This window comes from Tachyglossus aculeatus, chromosome 1 (genome assembly GCF_015852505.1).
Source record: "Tachyglossus aculeatus isolate mTacAcu1 chromosome 1, mTacAcu1.pri, whole genome shotgun sequence".
In the NCBI taxonomy this organism is placed as follows: Eukaryota; Metazoa; Chordata; class Mammalia; order Monotremata; family Tachyglossidae; genus Tachyglossus; species Tachyglossus aculeatus.
In genome coordinates this window covers 120,115,048-120,133,844 of record NC_052066.1, presented here as the reverse complement: position 1 = coordinate 120,133,844, position 18,797 = coordinate 120,115,048, and the positions used below count along the sequence as shown (strand labels likewise).

Below are 18,797 nucleotides of genomic sequence, written 5' to 3'. Positions count from 1 at the left end.
GCAGTGGGTGCAAACAACTCATTTGTGGAGTCTGGAAAGGAATGGTGGGAGGAAGATAAAGCGATAACTGAAGCCCTACAACGAAAAGATTAGCAGAGGGCATGCTCAATACGATTTTCCCTGTACATTACGAAATCCATGCCAAAGAAATAAAAGTGAAAAGGTTAACGTCAACAACTCCAGCAACAGAAGCCTAATAAACGGGATGTTGCCCTGGTAAACTGTGGTTTACCTTTACTGACACAAACTTTTTGTTTTCCTCAAACTCTGCTGGAAGTGAAAACCGGTTGTGGCTACGGTTGCCAGAAGATGAATCTCTTCTTACTTACTCTGTATTTGCGGTGACGCTGCTTAAAGCACAGTCCAAGACGCCAACTCTATTTCTGGTTCTTGGATCCCAACATTCCACCCTCCCCTAGAAAGGAGAGACATTTATTAGTGACCCGGCTGAAGCTGCAAATGAGTGAAAAGGGCAATTTTTAAAAGCTCACCTACTTCACTGGACTTAAATTATTTTGGTATTCCTATGACAACACTCACGACTGATGCATTTGGCCCGCGCGCCCCCAAAATGTGTTTCGTAAACTGCGGCAAATTAGGTAATTTGTAGGACACAGCATGCCACACTTCAAGTTGAAGAAGGTTTTGGGGTTGTTTTTTTTTGGTTTGTTCACTTTTTTTCTTTTTAAATGGTACTTGATAAGTGCTTGCCCTGTTCCAAGCACGTACTAAGCACTGGGGTAGACACAAAATAATTAGTTTGCACGCAGTCCCTGTCCCACATGGGACTCGCAATCTAAGTATGAGGGAGTAGGATTTAATCCTCATTGTACAGATGGGGTAACTGGGGCACAGAGAAGTTAGGTGACTTGCCCAAGGCCACACAGCAGACTAGAACCCAGGTCTTCTGTCTCCCAGGCCCGTGTTCCATCCATTAGGCCACAGTGCTTCCCCTGCTTTTGACACACTATAAGCTTTATATCAATGGTATACCCAAACCTTCTGACCACCAAATAAAGAAACGTTAGGAAGCAAAGCTATGGAAAAGGAAAATACAGATTCCAAGTTTCTGAAAAAGCAGACATGGGTTGAAATTACAGATTGAGATAAAAATCAAGAGTTTGACACTTAACCAAGATAATAATAATAATGATGATGGCATTTATTAAGCGCTTACTATGTGCAAAGCACTGTTCTAAACGCTGGGGAGGATTCAAGGTGATCAGGTTGTCCCACATTTGTTAAGCGCTTACTATGTGCCAAGCACTGTTCTAAGTGCTGGGGGGATACAAGGGAATCAGGTTGTCCCACGTGGGGCTCACAGTCTTCATCCCCATTTTACAGGTGAGGTAAGTGAGGCACAGAGAAGTGAAGTGACTTGCCCAGAATCACACAGCCGGCAAGCAGCAGAGCCAGGATTAGAACCCACGACCTCTAACGCCCAAGCCCGGGCTCTTTCCACTGAGCCACACTGCTTCTCATCATCTTCTTTTAAAAGATGCCTCATGGCAGAGGCTTCAAATTTTCCTCTACTGATATTTCTGATCTAACTTTACGGATTTCACTTCACAACACAAATCTGACAGGTAAGAAAAGCAATTACTGACAAACACCTACGACACACTTTGCTTTTGAAGTGTGTAGAGCAGAGAAATGCTGTGAACAAAAAATAAAGCAAAGTTTAAAGGTACTTTAAACATTTACCTCTATTGTTCCAGTAGCAAATAAGCCATGCGTGGAATTTATGTCACAAACAATGTTCTCCCTGAAATGGTAAAATAGAACAAGGTTAATAAAACCTCCCGGATCATGGATAGGGAAATTATCCTTCAATTTATAGATGGCAAAAGTAAATTACAAAAAAGTTATGTGCTTTGATCATGGTCATATAAATGGATTCTTGTTCTGAGTTTCTAGTGGTTTCCCTTCATGTAATGGTAGTATAGACTATCTGGTAAACACTAACGTAACTAATACGACAAAACCAGTAAAACTGTATCCTGCTTTACAGTCCCACCACACCTAATGATCCTAGAAAAACAGCATTCTGTCCTGTTTCAAAAACCCTATGGCAATAGTTTATCTCCAAGGATGAAGAAAATATAACAGAGGCCATAATAGTTTTTTCATTTTCTCATCCACTGTTATATTCCTACCTTCGTAGTCAATCAGTGGCATTATTTGAGCACTTACTGTGTGCAGCACACTGTACTACGCAGTACAATACAAGAGCGTTAGCGTACATGTTCCTTTCCCACAGCGTGCTTACAGTAATAATAATAATCATGATGGTATTTGTTAGGCACATACTATGTGCCAGACACTGTATTAAGCACTGGGGTGGATATGAGCAAATCTAGTTGGAAACAGCCTCTGTCCCATGTGGGGCTCAGTCTCAATTCCCATTTTACATAAAATAATAATAATAATGGCATTTATTAAGCGCTTACTATGTGCAAAGCACTGTTCTAAGCGCTGGCACTGTTCTTAAAAGGCACAGAGGAGTGACAGGAGGTGGAGCTGGGATTAGAACTCATGACCTTCTGACTAGCAGGCTCTATTCACTACACGATGCTGGATACAGACAAAGTTATAAATACTAATTTGGATGCTCCCAATGACCCTTCTACTATGCACTTCCTCTCACTCCTCAACTCCAGCCCTGACCCCACTCTTTCTCTGCAGTCTTACATTTACTCCTGCTGTCAAAAAAGCTCCCCCTGAATTCCCACTGACACCTCATGTTTAACAGGTCCTAAACAGAATTCCTCATCTTTGCAGGCAAAATCCCTCCTTCCCCCATTTTCTCTCTCACTGTAGGCAATCTTCCCTATCTCACAAGCCCGTACCTTTCGTATTCTCCTTGACTCCTGTCCCTCATTCAGCCCACGTAATCAATCAGTCACCAAATCCTGGCCGTTCAACCTTCACAACATCCCTAACGTTCATCTTTTCCTCTCATCTAAACTGTTCCTATGCTGAGCCGAGCACTTCCTTTCCTCCTCACGACACCTGCTCTACCCACCCTAATCCAAACTTTGCTCTGCTGCCATGATCATTTCCTAAAAAACCGTTCAGTCAATGTCTCCCACTCAAGAACCTCCAGCGGTTGCCCATCCATCTCCTCATTATACAGAAACTCCTTACCATCGGCTTTACATCCCTCAATCAGCTCTCCCCATCGCACCTCACCTCAGTGATCTCCTACAGCCCAGTCCCCATCCTTCGCTCCTCGAGCGCCAGTTTGCTCAGTGTACCTCCATCTTGGCTCTCTTGACGCCAACCCCTTTCTCAAGTCCTTCCCTCTGGCTTGGAACTCTTCTCCTTCATCATCATCAATCGTATTTATTGAGCGCTTACTGTGTGCAGAGCGCACATATATACCAGACCCATTCTTTCCACCTTCCAAGCCTTTCCCGATTAAGGCCTCTTTTCTAGACTCCCCCTCCCTTTTGTGTCATCTATGCACTTGGATCTATAAGCACACCCTACCCTCAGTCCCACAGCACTTACACACGTAACCTTAACTTACTGGTTTATATTAATTCGATTCAATTCAATCGTATTTATTGAGCGCTTCCTGTGTGCAGAGCACTGTACTAAGCGCTTGGGAAGTACAAGTTGGCAACATATAGAGACGGTCCCTACCCAACAGTGGGCTCACAGTCTAGAAGGGGGAGACAGACAACAGAACAAAACATATTAACAAAATAAATAGGATAAATATGTACAAGTAAAATAAATAGAGTAATAAATACGTACAAACACAAAGACAGGATACTATATACTATACTACTACTACTATACTACTATATATACTATATACTACAACCTCCACAAAGGCAAGAATCATAGAATCCAAGTCCTCTGACTCCCAAGGCTAGGCTCTTCCCGGGCCATGCTGATTCAAACCCACTATGACAGTTTCATCTGTTTGGGTTATTCACTTACGTCATTTCTCCTCCCTTTCACCATTCTCAGGGAAAGATCGAAACATTTTACATAGTACAGCGGTTGCTTCCATCTGTCTCCCCCTCTAGACATATGTATATATGCACCTGTATATATGTTTGTACATATTTATTACTCTATTTATTTATTTTACTTGTACCTATCTATTCTATTTATTTTATTTTGTTAGTATGTTTGGTTTTGTTCTCTGTCTCCCCCTTTTAGACTGTGAGCCCACTGTTGGGTAAGGACTGTCTCTATATGTTGCCAGCTTGTACTTCCCAAGCGCTTAGTACAGTGCTCTGCACACAGTAAGCGCTCAATACGATTGATTGACTGATTGATAGACAGTAAGCTCTTTGTGGGCAGAAAAACGTGTCTACCAACTATGTTATTTTGTGCTTTCCCAATCACTTCTTACAGTGCTCTGCACACAGTGAGTGCTTAATAAATGCTATCGATTGACTGATTGATAAATTCAAAATCTTGCTCCGAACAATAACATTTTCAGGAATGAGTCAGGAATAAGCCAAATTTGATTTTAGTCCTGATTTTGCCCTCGATTCCCATAAATCCTTCTTCCTCCCCGCAAAAAAACAAGGAACCCTCAAGGCAATCCAAGAAGCTTGGGATATGGTGTTTATAGAGTTCTAGAGACCTCCTCTTTGAATCCTCTTGATTCAAAAACGAAACCAAAAAAGCCTACTATTACGACTTATTTGGGTAGGGACTGTTTCTATATGTTGCCAACCTGTACTTCCCAAGCGCTTAGTACAGTGCTCTGCACACAGTAAGCGCTCAATAAATACGATTGATTGATTCTAGAAAGCCACAGGTCTTTCTAAAAGCTTTGGAGGTACAAGTGAGTCTGAAACTGTGCCACAAAACATCACGTGCGCATCAAGCCCGCAGAAGACAGCAATAGATAATGCCTGTTAAATGCTCAGTGCTTGAGATGATTATCACCTCAGTTTAAAAAATTGGAATTTATAGACAGCCGCGCTCGGAATTCTTTCTAAACAAAATAACAGCTATGGAAGTAGCCCATTCTGATTAATCTCCATCTCTTATATGAGGAATGATGATCCCCTTAGTATCTGGCTCCATCTACTGCTGGAAAGCAAGGGTAGGACGTGCACGACTAAAAATACTCACGAAGCATCTGTCTGCAGGGGATTCAAGTACCGTCCTTGTTCCAGATTTAGCCTATACACTTCAGAGCTGAAATGAAAAGTCAAAAATCAAAAAAGAACAGGCAGTAAATTCAACTCCGCTCAGTGAAAAAGTACTAGCCACACAGCAAATATCGGAAGTAGAATACCCACAATATCCCAAAACATCCGTTTTCAAAGTACTTAGCATGAAGAAATTAAGTATTTTTTTTTGACTTGTGAAATTCTTCACCTGAAAAATAATCACTATAGTGATTAAATGTAACTCATGTTACATGAGCTAAATGTAACTCGTTTAGCATTTTAGAAACTTGATTTCAAATTCAACAGGGAAGCAGCATGGCCTAGCGGATAAAGCACGGATCTGGGAATCAGAAGGACCTGGGTCCTAATCCTGGCTCGTCACCTGTCTCCTGTATGACCTTGGGCAAGTCACCTCACTTTTCTGTAGCAGTTACCTCATTTATTAAAATGGGGATTAAGACTGTGAGCCCCATGTGGAACATGGACTGTGTCCAACTGATTACCTTTTACTACCCCAGCACTTAGAACAGTGCTTGACACAGTAAGCACTTTGCAAATACCATTATTATTATAATTATTATTAAATTCCAAATGAAAATTCACTATAAAAGGAGCCCTCTGCTTTCAGGTTAAACTAAGTTTTTGCAAAACTTCCTGGATTTTGTTGAAAGCATGTTCCTCTCCCCACAACCCCTCACTTTTCACATTTTACCCAGATTTTTCATTAACCATCCAAGATACTGGGGTTTAAACGTATTTCACCTACCCAAACAATCCACTGGATGAGGCAAGTGGCACCTGGATCGTGATTCTAACTGGGGGCTATTTGAGGGATGAAGGAGTTCTTTCTTTCCAGCAATCCCAAATCCAGATTGGGAAACGAGTTTGTGGGAGAACATGGGACCCGATTCTGGACCAAAATTAATTCTGTCACTTATCCAGAAAATACCATTTGCATCTCTATGTTTCTCGTGCCTCTTTAGGGGTTGGCAATTAAAAAAAAAAATACCCCAATTTGTCAGATTAAAAAAAAAAAAAGGTCCTTCAATCGGGCGGTGGATGATGGCCCGGAAGTTTGTGAGTTACCTCAGGACATGGGTGTGATCGACAGTGTGGGACCAGCAATCTGGGAACATCCAAAGACTGCTTCTGTTGTGCCGATGTGCTTACTGTTTGCTATGGCTAGTGCTACTTGGGATTTTCCCATTAGTCCCCTGGAAAGTTCAACACGGAAATGGCCGGTCAGTCAATCAATTGAACGTTTTGAGCGCATACTGTGTGTACAGCACTGTGGCCACAATGTTTTCAACTGCAAAGAACCAGGCTGGCAGCTAAGCCTAGTAGAAAGAACACGGGACTGGGAGCCGGGAAGCCCGGGTTCAGTCCCACTTCCCGACTTGACTGCTGTCTGTGACCATGGGCAACTAACGTAACTGTTTCGTGCCTCAACTTTCTCATCTGTAAAAATGGGGACAAAATATCTCTTCTCCCTCCCTTTGGAACTAAGGACTCCATTTGGAAAAGGGACAGAGTGCAACAGGATCGTTCTGAATCTACCCTAGCCTTTAGCACAGAGCTTGGCGCAACGAAAGCACTTTAAACCCCGACATTTTTTTTTTTCCTCTATGGCATTTGTCAAGAGCTTCTTATGTGCCAGGCAAAGTACTAAATGCTGGGGTAGATACAAGCTAATCAGACTGGACAAGTTCCTTGTCACACATGGGGGTCACAGTCTTAATCTCCATTTTACAAGTGAGGTAACTGAGGCACAAAAGTGAAGTAATGTGCAAGGTCACACATCAGACAAAAGGAGAAACCAGGATTAGAACCTAGGTCCTTCTCTCAGGCCCTTGCTCTACCCACTAGGCCATGCTGCCTCTCACTCAGCTCTAACATCATATGGCCTGAAGCTGTGCTTCCCTCTTTGAACAAACTATTTTTTCTCTGGTATTGCTTTTTAGTCACTCCATTTCACTCATCATACGGCAGTTATTCAGACATCCCAGTGGCACTCATTCTACTCATTTTTCACTCGGCAATCCTGCAGTGAGGTGAAGAGAGCCTTGAAAAGGCATCCCTTTAAAGCAAGAAGACCCCTCCACAAGGAGAATCCAGCAACTAGCTCTTAAGCATCAACCAGGAGTCTCTCACACTGCTCCTCTACCCCTACCCTACTCTGTACCTCAGTCTCATCCATCCCACCACTAACTCCTTGCCTATGTTCTCCAGTGGGCCGGAATTCCCTCCTACTCCATAAACAGTCCACCACTCTCCCCACCTTCAAAACCCTCCTAAAATCGCATCTCCTTCAAAACACCTTACTAAACTAAGTCCTTCATTTCCCTTACCCCTCCCGCCCCTGTGTCAGTTACAAACTTGGCTCTGTACCCTTTAAGCCCTTTCTTTAATATTCACCTCAGCCCCCACATTATTTATGTAAATATTCCTATACTCTATTATTTCCCCTTAGTCCTTCTCCTTCTGTAGACTGTAAGCTCCTTCAGAGTAGGGACTGAGTCTATTAACTCGGGTGTATTGCACTTTCCCCAGTGCTCTGCAGTCAATCAATCAATCAATGGTATATTGAGCACTTACTATGTAGAGCCCTGTACTAAGTGCTAAGTACTAAGTTGGGAGAGTACAACACAACAGAATCCATAGTCATGATCCCTGCTTTCAATGAGCTTAGTCTAGAGACAGACATTACTCTAAATGAATAACACAGATGGGCATAAGTGATGTGGGGCTAAAGCTTCTCCTCCAGACTGTAACCTCATTGAGGGCAGGGAATGCGTCTGTTTAGTGTTATATTATATTCTCCCAAGTGCTAAGTACAGCACTTTGCACACAGGAGGGGAGGGGAGGAGAGGGAAGGGGAAGGGAGGGGAGGAAGGAAGATCAAGTGCTAAAAGGGACAGAACCGAGTGTACAGATGACAAAGAAGAGAGAGGGAATTGGGGAAAGAACGGCTTAATTAGGGAAGGCCTTTAGGACGAGATGGGACTTGGTACTCTCCCAAGTGCTTGGGAAGCAGCATGATGTAGTGGAAAGAGCACAGGCTTGGGAGACAGAGGACCCGAGTTCTACTCCCGTTCCACTGCTTGACTGCTGAGTGACCTTGGGCAAATCACAAATTCTCTGAGCCTCAATTTCCCCCGTCTGCAAAATGGGGATTAAATCCTACTCTCACCTATTCAGACTGTGAACCCCATGTGGTACAGGAACTGTATCCAACCTGAATATCTTCCATCTACTCCAGTGCTTGGCACACGACAAGCCCTTAACAAATACCATTATTATTCTTCTAATTACCCTTATAAATAAGGCTTTGAAGGTGGGGATAGTGGTGGTCTGGCACAGAGGAAGAGAGGTGGAATTCCAGGCCAGAGGGAGGATGTGGGAAAGGGGTCGATGACAAGGTGAGGCGAGATCAAGCAAGCTGGAGCTGGAGGAGCGGAGAGTGCAGGCTGGGCTGAAGTAGATCAGTGAAGTAAGGTTGAAGGGGGAGAGCTGATTAAGTGATTTAAAGCCAACGGTAAGGAGTTTGTCTGATGCGTAGGTTGATGGGCAACCACTGGAGGTTCTTGAGGAGTGGGGAAGACCTGGACTGAATGTTTATTTTTAGAAAAATGATCTGGATAGCAGAGAGAAGCGCGGACCGGAACGGGGAAAGACGGAAGGTGGGGTGGGCAGTGAGCACGCTGATGCAGAAGTCACAGTGGAACAGGATAAGTGCTTGACGGAGAGGCAAGGGCGAATTTTAGTGACATCGTGAACATAGACCTCACAGGATCTGGTGACACACTGAACGTGTCGGCTGAATGAGAGAGGCGAGGATAACGCTGCTGTTTCGGACTTGTGAGATAAGGAGCACAGTGGTATCATCTACAATCAATCAATCAATCAATCGTATTTATTGAGCGCTTACTGTGTGCAGAGCACTGTACTGAGCGCTTGGGAAGTACAAGCTGGCAACATATAGAGACAGTCCCTACCCAACAGTGGGCTCACCGTCTAGATGGGAAAGACAAGAGGAGGTCAGGGTTTGGGGCGGGAAGATAAGGAGTTCAGTTTTGGACACGTTTAGTTTGACAGTGAAATGTCTTGAAGGCAGGAGAAAATAAGGGACTGCAGTGGAGAGAGATGAGAGCTGGAGAGGTAAATCTGGGAATCATCCATGTAGAGATGGTAGCTGAAACCCTCGGAGCGAATGAGTTCTCCGAAGGAGTGAGCAGACGGAAGACAGAAGGAACCCCACAACTGAGTCATGAAGGACCCCCGACTGTCAGAGGGGGGGAGGCAGAGGAGGCGCCTGCATACAGTAAGCGCTGAGTAAATACCGCTGAGTGACATTCATAGTTTCACTTAACGCTGCAATGTTGGTACCCTTATGGGCAACAACTGCTGTTTCTTTCTGGACAAATGTTGCAATAATAATATAGTATTTGTGAAGCACTTACTGTGTGCCAGGCACTGTACTAAGCACTGCGGTGGATACAAGCAAATCGGGTCGGACGCAGTCCCTGTCCCGTGTGGGGCTCACAGTCTTAATCCCCATTCTACCGGGTAACTGAGGCACAGAGAAGCGAAGTGACTTGCCCAGGGTCACGCAGCAGACCAGCGACAGAGCCGAGATTAGAACCCATGACCTTCTGAGTCCCAGGTCTGTGCTCTCTCCCTTATGCCACGCTACTTCTCAAGTTATGATTCTGATGGCCATTTTCTTAGTGTTACCTGTTTCTTAGTGTTTCCTAAGGTTTTTTTTTTATCTTTCAAGACTAAACTCAGCAAACACAATTATTTGGTGGGACCAGACCATTTTAGGGCACAGTTTCTAGTCCCTCTTCCCTTGATTCCTCCCCATATTCTCTGCTCCACAGAGCATAAGGCGGGTGCCAACATATGTTGCCAACCTGTACTTCCCAAGCGCTTAGTACAGTGCTCTGCACACAGTAAGCGCTCAATAAATACGATTGATTGATTGATTGAAGAATGGATGGTCAGGGAGTAGCTAGTAAAGTACAATATATGAGAAAAGAGAAACACTCCTTGATCTGAAGAAGCAGCATGGCCTAGTGGCAAGAACCCGGGCTCGGGAGTCAGGGGTCGTGGGTTATAATCCCGCCTCCGCCATGTGTCTGCCGTGTGACCATGGGCAAGTCACTTCACTTCTCTGTGCCTCAGTTACCTCATCTGTAAAATGGAGATTGAGACTGTGAGCCCCACGTGGGACAGCCTGATCACCTTGTACCCACCCCAGCGCTTAGAACAGTGCTTGGCACATAGTAAAGCGCTTAGCAAATGCCGTAATTATTATTATCTTGAATAATCAATTGGCTTCTGGTGAGTTAAGGATATGAGTTGGTGAGTTGAGGTGAGTTGAGTATTTGTTACTTGTTTTGATGTCTGTCCCCCCTCTTCTAGACTGTGGGCCCACTGTGGGCAGGGACTGTAACTATTTGTTGCTGAATTATACTTTCCAAGCACTTAGTACAGTGCTCTGCACACAGTAAGTGCTCAATAAATACAACTGAATGAATGATATCTTTCCTGAGGCAGACCTATCTGCCCCTCCAAAAACCTTATGCCAGTCTGACCTCAACCACCTCCAGACTCGACTGCTTAATAATAATAATAAAAATAATAATAATAATGATGATGGAATTTGTTAAGCGCTTACTATGTGCCAAGCACTGTTCTAACCACTGGGGTAGATACAAGGTCATCAGGTTGTCCCACGTGGGGCTGAGTCTTTATCCCCATTTTACAGATGACGGAACAGGCACAGAGAAGTGAAGTGGCTTGCCCAAGGTCACACAGCAAAAAAGTGACGGCGCCAGGATTAGAACCCAGGTCCTCTGACTCCCAAGCCTGTGCCACTGAGCCGTGCTGCTGCCCTGCATTTTCAACATGAACGGCAGTAACTAATGAACTGCCAGTGACACTGGAGCAAATTCAACCGGTCGCCAGGAAAATACAAGAAAAGAGAATGACACTTTCAGGGCATTTACCTTGCGCCAACAAAGTAGAGGTCACAGGATGGATAGTGATAAGAGAAGTCTCTCCCAAACTTAGGTATCCTGGTTTTATAGTAATAACCTCCTTGCGAGTGAAATTCAATGTATCTATCATTGTGCAAGAAAACCACCTGGAACAGAAAATCGGAGACTTAATTTCGGTAGACTCACAGATGAGGATTAACAAGGTCTACGATACACAAGTATTTTATAATTGTCTTTTTTTCTATGAATACCATATTCCACAAGCCATCAAATTACGTTTTGGTGCATGGGTAAGGCACCCACCCAAAATAATGAAAATAACCAAAGAAAAAGCACCAATTTCATAAAAAAATTAAATCTTTCTCGATTCAAATCACAAACTATTGATTTTATAACAATTCACCATACCTTTGAGTAGTCGTCAGATAGTATTTCAAATGTGACCACTGAAAAGAAAATTTATGGAAAATTGAAAACGTTATTCACAAAACATTCTCTCCATTAATGAACGAAAAGTATACAATGCAGTGCTTAAACATACGTGCAAACACGTACTAAAAAAGTCCGACAATCCTGAAAATGCATGTGCCAAGACTTTGGGCCATACGTTTTTAACCCCATTCTGATGGAGTAATTCCAAAGAAAACCATATTTCTGATTCGCTCCTGTTCCACCAAATGTAAATTTTGAGAAAGGGGTTGATCGGCCGGCTTCTTCAAGAATTATGGCCAAAAACCCACAAGATTTCTACATCGAAAAAGTGTCTGAGACACACACTGGTCCTGCTTGCGTTTCCCTGGGGCACTGGAGCCAATTAAATGAGCTAATTCATAAAACGCCGTTTTTCCCCTTTGTATTTTCTCTCGATGGCTCCTCGGGACAATGGGGCTTTTTAAACTTTAACTGCACATTTATGAATGCACAATAATTAACTTTGTACTTACAAAAGAAGAATGGTGGGTTTCCCCAGCTAGGAATGACTGACAAAGATTCCTTTTGCTAAAGATGTTTGAACTAGTACTTCCAAAGATTATGCAAACACACAAAGGAAATATTACAATCTCTAAAGGTTCACACAATAACGCACTTCAAATATGGATCAAATTCAACTGTACAAACTTAGCAGCCAAAGTGAAAGGCTCTGCCTACCCTGAGCACATACTAAATTCAGAAAAAGCACGTCAAGTGATTATCCATTAGCACAATTTGCTTTCATTTGAGTTCACATTCCCCCATCGCTCCTACGAGGGGAGGGGCAGAGGACAGAATAAATGGCTAAAATACGTTCTCGACTGAAGCACGGTTCCCTTTCTCATCTCCCTTGCCAGACAATGGGCCAATTAGGACAAAAGCAAACCAAAAAAAACCCTTCTTATCCTTTCTTCTCCATGACATTTCACTTTCTGGACGACTCTACGGCCATGCCACCCTGAACGCGCCCAATCTCAGAGTCGAACCTGGTTAGTAGTTGGATGGGACAATGCCTGGGAATACCGGATTCTGGAGGCTTCCTTAGACTGAAGCTCCTTTCTAGACTGCAAGCTCCTTGCGGGCAGGGAACAGGTCCACTAACTCTGTGAAACTGTACTTTCCCAAGCGCTTAGGACAGTGCTCTGCACGGAGTAAAGACTCAATAAATACCACTGATTGATGGACCAGGGAAACATATCTTGTACATATCTTTTCTATTTTGTACATATCTATTCTATTTATTTTATTTTGTTAGTATGTTTGGTTTTGTTCTCTGTCTCCCCCTTTTAGACTGTCTGCCCACTGTTGGGTAGGGACTGTCTCTATATGTTGCCAATTTGTACTTCCTAAGCGCTCAGTACAGTGCTCTGCACACCGTAAGTCCTCAATAAATACGATTGATGATGATGATGATGATGAAACAGATGACTGACTATGGGCATTTTCTATTGATTTATTTGGGGACAGTGATAATCACGTTCCCTAGAGATTGAGATTGCTTCAACTGATTTCCTTTCAAAATTAGGACCTTGGCTTCCGGCCTCAGTTTCCAAGCCCAGCCAGGTAGATAGTCTGCCTGTCTTTCTTCCAAACTCGGAAGCTCAATGTTTTGGGGATTTTAGAAATCTATCTTCTGCCCACTCCCTGTTTCTACACGCGCTCAATAAATACGATTGAATGAATACCTGCATATATGTATATATGTTTGTACATATTTATTACTCTATTTAATTTGTACATATTTATTCTATTTATTTTATTTTGTTAATATGTTTTGTTTTGTTGTCTGTCTTCCCCTTCTAGACTGTGAGCCCGCTGTTGGGTAGGGACCGTCTTTATATGTTGCCACCTTGGACTTCCCAAGTGCTTAGTACAGTGCTCTGCACACAGTAAGCGCTCAATAAATACGATTGACTGAATGAATACCCAAGATGAGTCTTATGCTGTTGGGGGAAGAAGGATGTAGGGGTGTAAATCTCCACACATTCTTCCTCTCCAAGACAGGCAGCCCCACATCCGGACTCCCATTTCCACTCCATATCCCAAAGGAGTCACCTCTCCATGGGATAGTGGAAGAGGGCGGTATGAGGCAGAACACTCACTCCACTGTGCCACTACACACTTCCCTGTGCCTCAGTTACCTCATCTGTAAAATGGGGATTGAGACTGTGAGCTCCATGTAGGACAGAGGATATGTCCCGGAAGATTTGCTTGTACCTACCCCAGTGCTCAGTACAGTGCCTGGCACATTGTAAGCGCATAATAAATACCATAATTAGTATTATTATCCATAAAACGAGGATTAAGACTGTGAGCCCTATGTGGAACAGAGATTGTGGCTACCAGAGGTGCAGCATAAGAGCCCAGGCTTGGGAGTCAAAAGGTCATGGGTTCTAATCCCGGCTCCGCCGTCTCCCCCTTCTAGACTGTGAGCCTGTTGTTGGGGAGGGACCGTCTCTATATGTTGCCAGCTTGTACTTCCCAAGCGCTTAGTCCAGTGCTCTGCACACAGTAAGCGCTCAATAAATACGATTGAATGAACGAATGAATGAAAGTAACTAACCTTCTCTGGGCCTCCGTTACCTCATCTGTAAAATGGGGATTAAGCCTGTGTGCCCCACATGGGACAACCTGATTACCTTGTATCAACCCCAGAATAGTGCTTGGCACATAGTAAGCACTTAACAAATACCATCCTTATTATTATTATTAATCAAGTACTTAGTACAGTGCCTGGAACACTTAACAGTGTTAACACTTAGCGCTTAGTATAGTGCTCTGCACACAGTAAGTGCTCAATAAATACGATTGATTAACAGATACCATTTAAAAGGAAAAAAAAGGGGAGGGGGAATGGGGAATCTCCAGTTTGCCCCAGGTGATGCCCTTCGCTGAGGGCTCTTCCCTTCCGTGCTACAGCCCAGCAACATCATGCCCCATTGGAAGCCCCATGAGCTGGATTGCTTAGAGAAGCAGCATGGCTCAGTGGAAAGAGCCCGGGTTTTGGAGTCAGAGGTCAATCAATCAACCAATCAATCGTATTTATTGAGCGCTTACTGTGTGCAGAGCACTGTACTAAGCGCTTGGGAAGTACAAGCTGGCAACATATAGAGACAGTCCCTACCCAACGGCGGGCTCACACTCTGGAAGGGGGAGACAGAGAACAAAACCAAACATACTAACAAAATGAAATAAATAGGATAGGTACAAGTAAAATTAAATAAATAAATAAATAAATAAATAAATAAATAAATAAATAAATAGGTCAGGGCTGCAAATCCCAGCTCTGCCAATTGTCAGCTGTGTGACTTTGGGCAAGTCACTTCACTTCTCTGTGCCCCAGTTCCCTCATCTATAAAATGGGGATTAAGACTGTGAGCCCCCCGTGGGACAACCTGATCACCCTGTATCCCTCCAGTACTTAGAACAGTGCTTTGCACACAGTAAGCGCTTAACTAATACCACCATCATCATCATTATTATTATTATTATTATTATTATTATTATTATTATTATCACTATATGAGACTGCTTGTGAGGCTTCAAACTCCATACAGAGTTCCTGGCCCCGCACTGTCTCTCCCCGACATCCTGATCCTCAGAGGGCTGGATCACACTTCTGCCCAACTCTTCGGAGGTAAGTCCAAATGACTAAAAGGTTGTGTGGCCCCAGTCTTTTTCTTTTTAGAAGCCCGTCAGAAAGACTCCGTAGCATGTTTAGAGAAGAGGCAGATGATACAATTCCAGCAAAATAAAACTGGCTGTGGCTTGCTCTAGCCAAGTGAAAACTTGCCCTTTTGGAGAAATTCATCCTAAATGAAGCTAGGACCAAGTCTACTGCCTTTGAAAATCTATGTCCAATTTTATTTTTGATTTCTTCAGCTCAACCCCCAATACTCACCCTCTGAATCTAAGCATCTCTCAAATTTCAATGATAGCTGATAGGTGTCATAGCATCGAACACGTGGTTTGTACGTTCCTAGAATAAATATAAAAATCACAGAATGAATAAAGCAAACAACATAATCAGAAATTTAAAGGTTAAAAAACAACCGCTCGCTAAATCCCAATCACATATATACACCCTCTCTTTGTTCACTACAAAAAAACTGTGTGTATGTTGCTATCATTTCGTGAACCTATGAAAAATCAACGCGGGTGCAGTCTGCATCATTCCACCCACTAGACTTAATAATCATTAAAACAGCATGACCTAACCTGAAAAATTAAATCTGATTTGAACTGTAGCTTCAAAAAAATGCATAGTTCATTCATTCCTTCAATTGCATTTAGTGAGTGCTTACTGTGAGCAGAGCACTGTACTAAGCACTTGGAAAGTACAAATCGGCAACAGATAAGAGACAATCCCTACCCAACAGGGGCTCACGGTCTGGAAGGGGGAGACAGACAACAAAACAATATAATCAATCAATCGTATTTATTGAGCGCTTACTGTGTGCAGAGCACTGTACTAAGCGCTTGGGAAGTACAAGTCGGCAACACATAGAGACAGTCCCTACCCAACAGCGGGCTCACAGTCCATACACAAATACTGACCAAAGGACCAGAAACTCTAGGAAGCAGCATGACCTAGAAGAAAGAGCACAGAGCTGGGAATCAGAAGACCTGGATTCCAATCCCACCTCTGACACTGGCCTGCTGTGTAACCTTCGGCAACTCACTCAACTTCTCCAGGTCTCGGTTTCCTCATCTGGAAAATGACCGTTTAATTCCTGTTCACCCTCCTATTTGCACTGAGAGTCCAATGAGAGGCAGGGTTGTGTGCCACCTGATTATCTTGTATCAAGTACAATGTGTAGTATACTGCTTGGCATACAATGCCCTCCCTTTTCGTATCTGACAAACGGTGACTCTCCACGACTTCAAAGCCTTATTAAAGGCACATCTCCTCCAAGAGGCCTTCCCTGATTAAGCCCTCATTTCCTCTTCTCCCACTTCCTCTGTGTCACCCTGATTGGCTCCCTTTATTCACCCCTCCCACAGCCACATAGCACTTACGTACTTTATTTTCTTTTGTTAAAATGTTTTGTTTTGTTGTCCGTCTCCCCCTTCTAGACTGTGAGCCCGCTGTTGGGTAGGGACTGTCTCTATATGTTGCCGACTTGTACTTCCCAAGCGCTTAGTACAGTGCTCTGCACACAGTAAGCGCTCAATAAATGCGACAATGAATGAATGAATGAATACAGTACTAATATTAGTAATTACGGTATTTGATAAGCATTTACTATATGCTAAGCACTGTTCTAAGTGCTGGGGTAGATACAGGGTAATCAGGTTGTCCCACGTGTGGCTCACACTTTTAATCCCCATTTTACAGATAAGTGAGGCACAGAGATGTTAAGTGACTTGCCCAAGGTCACACAGCCGACAGATGGAGGAGGCGGGATTAGAACCCGCGACTCCCGAGCCCTTGCTCTTTCCACTAAGCCACACTGCTTCATATAGTAAGTGCATAACAAATACTACTACTATTATTATATAATAATAACAGCAATGGATCACCAAGCCAGTACACAAACACAGGGACATGCGTGGGCTGACGTCTCCTGGCAGGAAGCGTCGCGGCCTTGGAAAGGGCCACAGGTTCCATCACACGACTGGTGGTTCTCGCCGTGCAGCCTGGAGAAGACGCAACACTCTGCAACTTAATACGCATAGCATCTGTACAGTTTTGTCATCGAATAAACCAGATGTAGGACAGTCCCACACTGCTAACTCTGGCTTTATTTTGAAGGTTGCTTCCAATCTTTAATGTAGAAATAGGATGCTGCGTTCATAACACATTGGTTAGTGTTTGGGGCTTTCTTTGTACTGGGGCGGCTGATTAATTGTGGATATTCTATGGGTCCTCTACAAGGATCATTAAAACAGCCTGTCTTTGCTCTCTTGTCGAGATTGGGGCATCTAGCATAAGGAGCAATAGGTGTAATTTGCACTTCTTAGAGCTTGAGTCAAGCTTAATTTTTTTTTTTACCATTTGAGGTACGTCTTTGCCTAAGCGCAGTAACTTATTCAACTGTCTCTGCTGTTTAGTATTTTTACACTTTAGGTTTTGGATTGGAGAGGGAGGGGAAATAGAACGGCAGAAATCTAAAACCTGAGAAGCAGTGTGGTGTAGGGGACAGAGCTTTGGCCTGGGAATCGGAGGACCCGATTCTGATCCTGACTCCCACTTGTCTGCTGTGTGACCTTGGGCACGTAACTTCACTTTTCAGGGCCTCTTACCTCATCTGTTGACTGGGCATCAAGACTAGAAGCCCCATGGACGGGTCCAACCTGATTCTCTTGCATCTACCCTCACTGCTTCGTATAATGCCAGGCACATAAATGCTTATCGAATACCATAAAAACACCTTGCAACATGAACCCTTGATTAACCTTTGACTGCTGTGACTGGGGACAAGGGGCTGAACAGTCACTTGACTTTTAAAGGTATAAAAAGTAAGGGCTTTGGTTTTGTGGTAGATCTGCAGATGTTGAATGCATCAGTGTTTAGTGCGTGTCGTGCTAAGGACTTGGGGAGAGTAAATAGGGCTGCTACAAATGATCCCTGCTCCCAAGGCTCTGTGCCAAGCTCTGATAGGAGATTAAATCAAATGGGGCATAGCCCATATCTCAAATGGGGTTCCCAGTGGAAGAGGGAGAGAATAGGTGTTTTATCCTTATTTATGGATGAGGAAACTAGCCCAGAGAGATAAGTGGTTTGCCAAGGGTCACACAGAAAGCAGACACAGCTGCAGAACCAGAACAACCACCCAGGCTTCTTGCTTCCCTGTCCAGCCCTAAACATTAGTTCACACGGTTATGGAGGAGCCGCTTGGAAAATGGGGAGAGCTGTTGGCGATCAGAAATTTCTACATCACCTTTGAGTTTCTGACCATCTTCAGTCCTGTAGCTCAGCATGGGCTAGAGGGGCAGTCTCTCAGTCTGTCAATAATTAGAGCCAGGGGCTAGTGTGAATGTGTACATATTTACTATATTTATTTTATTAATGATGTGTATATAGCTATAATTCTATTTATTCTGATAGTAGTGACACCTGTCTATACTTGTTTTGTTTTCTGTCTCCCCCTTCTAGACTGTGAGCCTGTCGTTGGGTAGGGACCGCCTCTATATGTTGCCGATTTGTACTTCCCAAGCGCTTAGTACAGTGCTC

General features: G+C 43.6%; 1 protein-coding gene across 1 annotated transcript in view; it reads right to left on the bottom strand.

Annotated features, from left to right (window-relative positions):
• The window catches only part of NOL10 (nucleolar protein 10), a 110,712-nt gene that overhangs the window by 79,600 nt on the left and 12,315 nt on the right, over positions 1-18,797 (bottom strand). Inside the window, exons 4-9 of the mRNA XM_038743452.1 lie at positions 15,522-15,599; positions 11,558-11,595; positions 11,159-11,295; positions 5,107-5,172; positions 1,705-1,765; positions 330-415 (exon numbers count right to left, since the gene is read on the bottom strand). Of these exons, the coding sequence (XP_038599380.1) occupies positions 330-415; positions 1,705-1,765; positions 5,107-5,172; positions 11,159-11,295; positions 11,558-11,595; positions 15,522-15,599 (466 nt within the window). The remainder of the gene's footprint in view (positions 1-329; positions 416-1,704; positions 1,766-5,106; positions 5,173-11,158; positions 11,296-11,557; positions 11,596-15,521; positions 15,600-18,797) is intronic.